Source organism: Rhagoletis pomonella, unplaced genomic scaffold, assembly GCF_013731165.1.
Source record: "Rhagoletis pomonella isolate Grant_MI unplaced genomic scaffold, Rhpom_1.0 Rhpom_scaffold_00005, whole genome shotgun sequence".
NCBI classification, from domain to species: Eukaryota; Metazoa; Arthropoda; class Insecta; order Diptera; family Tephritidae; genus Rhagoletis; species Rhagoletis pomonella.
Genome location: NW_023458559.1, coordinates 57,234,847 through 57,242,115, shown reverse-complemented (window position 1 = coordinate 57,242,115; position 7,269 = coordinate 57,234,847). Strand labels below are relative to the sequence as shown.

At 38.2% G+C, this 7,269-nt stretch overlaps 1 protein-coding gene across 1 annotated transcript in view; it reads left to right on the top strand.

The window, feature by feature from the left end:
- Window positions 1–5,680: 5,680 nt before the first annotated feature.
- The window catches only part of LOC118739289, a gene marked incomplete in the record, with an annotated part of 114,602 nt that continues 113,013 nt past the window's right edge, over window positions 5,681–7,269 (top strand). Inside the window, 1 exon segment of the mRNA XM_036470532.1 lies at window positions 5,681–7,269. Coding sequence (XP_036326425.1) covers window positions 6,389–7,269 — 881 coding nt within the window.

The following is a 7,269-nucleotide window of genomic DNA, read 5'->3' as shown; positions in this document are numbered from 1 at the left end:
CACTTAAAAGCTCAATTAGTCTACACTTAATTTACGTAACTTAACTTAATATTTTGGAAACTGTGTTGGCGCTTAGTTAAAACTTAACGTACCGCAAGAAATTTAAGAACCTGTAGATATTAGATTCTTAAGTTACGGCCTTACGGAAACTGAGAGCAATGAGAGAATCAAGCTTGCCAGATTTTCGTATTTATATTTCTTTAAAGTAACTAACCGCAAATATATTTTTTCATATAAATTTTTTTGATGTGCCATTATAGGGAGCGAACTGTGAAACTGCTGAAAAAGAAAATAAAAGTAAAAAAAAAACAAAAATGTTTTCGCTTCTAGTTGAAGTTTTCGTGTTGAGTGACCATTAACAATTCCTTAAGTACGTTAAATTAAGTTAAGTCTAGACTAACTAAGCTTTAACTCATACTCCACACAAAATCTTTTATTATTGTTTTTCTTTTATTAATAATCGAACCGAGTTTGCACTTTAGAATAAAAAGCTAAAACCGACACTTAATCCTTTATTGCTTTGAGCTAAAAATTTCGGCTGGATTCCACTTTTTTATTTTTAGACACGCATTAAAGCAAACTAAACTCTAAAATGTATCTACTTTTGTACTAAAGAGTTCTTGACAAACTAACGCAAATTCTCGAAATTCCAGAGAATTTTTGGAAAAATTGCGAAACTCCCCAGAAAAAATTCTGAAATAATCCCGAAAAATAGTAAAAATAACATGAAGAATTCCGAAAAGATATTCTGGAAACATTCTGAAAGATCCAGAAAAATAACATTGGGATTCTTTCCGAAATCGCGAAATACTTGTGACAAAACTTCTGAAAAAACTCCCAAAAAAAGTAAAAAAAAAAAATTCGGAAAATCCAGAAGAATTCACAAAAAGTCACTTAAAATCCCGAAGATACCGTTGCAGCCTTTAGACTCTCAGATAGATGAATATCACGCTGTCCCGGCGAGTGAGGGGAGAGTCGGAGATATTTCTCCGAGCCTGGAGTTTTCAGGAGCCCAGATTTTTCGAAAATTAGGTTCGAAGATAAAAAGTCTTTTACATGCAGAGTAAGTCAAGGGCCTTAAAGGGTGCTCCTTATGCTCACAAAGTCAAAACTATTGGTACTTTTGGGGTTATTGTCCAAAAACCTCAACCGAATCTCACTGTAGCAGCACATCTGGAAGACTATCGCAATTCTTATGCTTTAGCTGTCCATCCTACGCTAAGGCTGAGTTTCAAGCATCTCATTCTGGTAGCTTCGCCTAACCATAACCTGGATTGGACGCAATGAAAGCCTTTAATAGATTTTTTTTCTAAAAATTTGTCCTTTTGACCTACAATAGCAGTAGATACTGCTCGACATTGGCTCTGATCAGTCGGAGTGGGCAACTCAGAATCTCTATTTTCTGTTATTGCCCATTTTGGACCTATCGAGGTAGATGGCAATGGTGTACTTCTTGTTTACACTGCTTCTTCCCAGATCTCTCTGAAAAGGTAACTTGACCTGATAGTATTTTCTAAAGTCTAAAGAAGGAAGGATGTGGTTTGATCAGGCTGCCGGTTTAATGCTTTTCTATTTCCTGACTTTTACTGCCTGTCTATTGCTGGCCTCCATACCATTTAGTCCTATGTTTGGATATGTTTCATGATGATCGTTAATTCTCAGTTCCTACCGGATGGTTCATAATCTTTCGTCTCATATTTGAAAAGAGGCTCTGACAGGACAATTCTGGCTAAGATAGTAAGACGTCTTTCAAGACAAATAGACAGATGCCAAGATAGTTCGAAAGACTTTTGTTATTCTAGCACAAAAGTTTTAGAATAAAATCTCTCTCATTCACCATTCGTGGTGAAAAGCAATTTTGAGAGAAAGAACTTGTATATCATTTAGTTCGAGTCGCTCCCTCACACACTGGCTGGAATTTAAATTTTTTTGGAATAAATTGTAAAAAGAAAGATATCATTTTCAAACTGGTACATATGTTCTTCATGCTATTAGCAAGTTATGGTAAAACTTTTGGGCCGATCAAATAACCCCTACGCCCCGCCTTACCCTCTCCCCACATATAACGTTGCTTTTGAACGATAACCTTTTTCAACACTTTTTTAAAACTTGCTTAAACCTCCATATTGTAATACACATTTCAACTACATAATCGCCACAATTCAAGCTGAATTTGCTTGTTTAAACATATGGCAACCCTACTAATTATAGTTCTGAATAAAGCCTTTCAAACGTATTTTGATTGATACCAATCTCCTGCAAACACCTCAAACCCTTACGAAAAAATAAAAATGTATTGCACATCTATAGGCCAATCTCTTGACACCTTATTTTTTTTTTAATTGAATGAACTGTGCAAATCTGATGTGATTAAAAAAAAATTCATATGTATATGTAAGGTAGTAATTTTTAGAAAGGTGGCAACCGCACTAAAAAAATAAAACCTTATTGCACATCCGGGGACCGTATCCTTTCACTTTGCATCTCACTTTTAGTCCTACTAACTGTGAAGGTTTTATGATTTTTAAAATGTTGGCAGCCCTACTAAAAAGATAATACATTATTGGACATCTAGATGCCAAGCACCTTCATTTGACACCTCATTTTCTGTAATCCAACGAACGGTGCGGATCTTATAATTTTTTAGGCAGATGGCAACCCTATAGAAATTCTCAGGCCTAAAGATAATACAACTATTAAAAAATGTTCACAAATCCTCCCAGTACTTTTCAAGATTAACGTAGTAAAAAAATTCCGAATTTGCTTTATTCTATGTAAGGAGAATACATAGATTACTACGTGTACTTCGCTTAAAATGTTAAATTTTGGAAAAATGAGCAAAAACTGTTATTAGAAATACCTTGACCTGTATTTTAGATATCTAATTTTGTTTATTTATATTAACACAACCTTTCACAAGCTCATCACAACTGACTAATAGTTTTGTACCAATTCTGACAAAATAACAGCTATTCATGCTCATGACGTCGAAAGCGCACTGAAAGCACAGGGTTGAAACTTCAAATCTATTATTTCGAAATTTTCTTAGTTGGCATAGGTATGTTCTTTTACAAAAATAACTGATAGATATCACGAATATATTGCTATAAAAATCTTGAATTTATGCCAAAAAAAATCCATTTCCGGCCAGTGTGTATCAGTCGCAATGGCCGAGTGAGCAAGCCTGATCTGAGCTCAAGTATTTTTTTATTTATTTATATTTTTTCTTCTTTAATTCTAAGTATTTAATTTTTATAAACTTATTTTAGGTTTTTTTTCTTTCTTTATTTCATTTTATTTTAATTCTTAGATGTTATTTTTTATATACGACTTTTTTAATTTTTAGAAACTTATTTAAGTTTTTTAATTAAATTTTCTGGATTTATTATGTTTAAGTATCTTTTAATTTTTAGATTTTATTTAAAGAAGAAAAATTTATATTTTTACTTTCATTTACTTCTTTTTAGGAACTTATTTTTTCATTTCTTCATTTTTAGTTTAATTTGCTTTTTTTTTGTAAAATTTATTTAATTATAATTTTAACTCCAATAATTTTTTTCTGTTTTTAATAACTATCTTTTAATTTTCATTATTCTACTATTTTTTTCATTAATTTTTTTCTTTCTCTTATTTAGTTTTAAGATTTTATTGTTTTAAAAAGAAAAAAATATTTTTTTTAACATTTAAATATACATATGTACATATTTCCATTTATTTTTGCTTTGTTTTATTGTATTAATTTTTTAAATTTTCTTTTATTTATTAGTTTTTATTGTTTTAAAAAGAAGAATATATTTTTAATTTTTTTTTTTTAATTTAACAGGCGAACAGGATAACGCTAAGACCTCCTCGTTAGCAGATCTTTCAATTAGTCTTTCGAAAGACAGTTATACATAGTTCGCTCTCTCATTCGTAATTCGCACTGCAATTACCCTTCGAATTACGTAATTCGCCATACACAATTTTGAGACCGAATTACAAACAAGGTAATTCACATCCATTTACCATGCGAATTACGAACAAATCGGAAACTTATAAATTTTTAGGAATAACCTACATTTTGCATCAATTTTGCAGCGAAGAAAAACAAAAACAAAACACAGAGACAGACAAGAGAGCGAAGAAAGTAATTCAGGATGTCTTGGGAAAATGGTATAAAGAGCTTTAAAGATAGTTGCCAGAATTGACAATTGTCTTACGAAAGACTTTTGTCTGCTAGAATTGCTCGGTAAGAACCTTCTTGCTCAAAATTTTCTCTTCATCGCGACTCACTTTCGCCACACTGTTCGGTGCCTTACTAACAACCTGATTAAGAAATACCCCTTCACTTTCCTCCGCTACCTCACCAACATTCCAAGCTGGCCTACGCTGACAGTCCAACCGCCTCGCCTGCTCCTCCAATCCGAAATAGTGCATTTTAATGACGTACATAATAAAATTCCCATTCGTTTTGTGCCAATTCCATATAATTCCAACCCAACCAACTCTTCGGTTCACACAATCCCTGGTGTTATTGTTGTTTTTGCTACTGCTGTTTATAGTGATTTTCAAACACTGATTTCTCCACTGATTTACTTACTCGAACTACATTCAAAAGCAAAGTGTGGCAAGAAGCCTCCACCCAAGGCAAGCCATACATACATACTACATACATATACATATGTATACGGATATAATAAACGTGTGTAGAACAACCCTTCAACATGAGCAACAACAACAACAACAACTAGCATATGAGCAGAAAATTGTATTAACTGCACTCAGCAATAACAATAACAACAGCAGGTTGATTGCTACGCTCTCACTCGCACTCATCCATACAATATTTAATTGAACATCACACACACACACACAGTCAAATTGGCATTGAGTCAACAACAACACCAACTGGCAGCCAGTGTGAGTTAATGCAGCAGAATTGAAATCAGTAGAGCGGAAACGGAGGTGTGTGTAGGCAAAGCGGATTTGAGGAAACAAAACGCGACAGCACTGATTGAGTGAGTGTGCGAGTGCCAGCGACATTGTGTTGTGTGTGTGTGTTTGTATGAGTGTTGTTGCCGCTGCTGCTGTGCTGGGATTTCAATTTCTTGCGTATCCAGTGCTTGGCTTGTTGGCCTTTTTGTTATTGTTGCTGCTGTTGCGAACACCGATACAGCGACGGACAAACAGCAGCGCCCATCCAGTCAGCCAGCTCGCCAGCAGTCGACACAACGACGGTAGTCAATTTTGAAATCATTCTGTAGTCTTAGGCCTAATCATTCGGACGGTAAAAATGGTAACGCGCACGGAAGTGTAAAGAAAATCGTTCAAAGTAATAATTGGAAAATTATCTTAGTAAAACGGGTTAAAAAATCTGTGGAAAATGTTCAATTTGTCACATCGTCGGTTGACTTCGGTTATCGAAGATGGCCGAACGGAACAAAATTCGATGACTGTACGCGAGTTTGTGCGTTAAATTTGCAGTGAAGTTTTGAACAGAAATTTAACTAACGATTTCAAAAATTTACTTATATAAGAATATGTTTTCGACTAAATACTAAATAAATTGCAAGTGATAAGAAGTGTAGAAACAATAACGAGAGAAAAAGTGAAACATAAAAATAAAATAAAAAAATATGAAAAAAATTAAAATTTGTCTGATTCAAAATTATTTCATCAAAAAAATTTATTGAAACTACCGTTTTCACTGCGGTAATGAGTGCAGTGGAAAAAAATAATGTATGTATTACTTTATTGATGAAACCTTGAAACTCGTTTAAACTAAAATAACTTCGAAAAAACTGAGTTTCCGTAAGTGCGTCGGGAAAGTTATTTGTTATCTTTGCCTATTGCTGGAGTCGCTCTTTCAATCCAAAAAGTAGTGCAATCTTTGAAACAAACACAAACACAAATTCAATTTCAAATTCGTATTCTAAAGCCATCTGCTCGCTCAGCCACGCTGGGTAGTCCTTACTTGTCGCTAACGCCTGCGGGCCCTGACAGCCCGATCTCAGCGGCCGCCACCGCCGTTACACACATCACAGCCGTGCAGCCGCTACCGCCTACACTTCATGCTTACAGCCACAACCATAATCACAACCATAACGACTTGTCACCCCACCAGCACTCACTGTTGCCGCAAAAACACTTCCAGCTCTCCGAGAACTCCGCTTTCAACTTAGCCGCTTTCCGCCACACGCCTGCAAGCGCCGCTACCGCCATTGTCGCTGGTGCTGCCGGCTTCTCCTCTACGGCTGCCGCTTTCTATCATCGCTTGAACAGCTTTGCCGGCACAAGTGAGAGCACAAGCACCTCTTCCACCGACTACTGCTTGCCACCGTACAATAGTTTGGCCCCTAGTGAACAACCGTCAACGCTTGCCCCATCATCCGCCGCCGCTGCTGACAATATGGATCTCATCAATCCCTATATGCGCCATCATAGCTTTGCCACCAGCCAGAGCAGCTCGCCATCGGCCATGGCTATGGCCACATCGATGGCGAATCGTAGTCCTCCAGCAGGCGCCGCTGCCGCTGCAGCAGCTGCGCTCCATCACCACCTCCCGAATGCCGCCGGCTTGTCGAACGGTTTCGCCGAAGCGGCCGCCGCTGCTGCTGCCGCGCACCATGACTATCAGAATTTAGCTGCCGCGGCGGCGAGTCGCGATCACCTGCTCGATTATCACAGCGCTGCAGCGGCTGCCGCATACGCTGCGAACAACAATAATCTCTCCAGCTCGCTTATGCTTCTCAAGGCCCCGCCCAAACAGCTGCACTCGCTTGAGGCGAGCGGGACAAAGTCAACGCGCTCAGCTGAAGATTCCTCCACACCGCCGCCTCTGTTGTCGGCGAGTAGCGGTGGTGGCGCTGGCGCCGATCACTCCTCCGTCGCCTCATCATCCCGCCTGCAATCCGAGTCTCCCGACAACTGTGCGAATTCGCTACACCAGCGCAACCGCTACGACAACAACTCCAGCCCCGGTGTGGACAGCTCCAAATCGTATCCCGTGAGTCAACGTAGCGGTAGTGGAGGCGATGAAGCGGGCAATAATAGCGAATCGAGTCCGCCACCGCCTGACTACAGTCCCGAGAACCTCTCGGCGCATCGCGCCAAATACGTGTCTGCATTGCAAGCATCACATCACAATAATAATAACAACAGTATGGGCGGCGGCGTACACCCACTGGGTGTGCATCACAATAATAACAACAACATGTTGGAGCACAAACTGCCACTGAGTTTTCTGGGACCGCCGCTGGCGGCTCTGCACTCAATGACTGAAATGAAGAC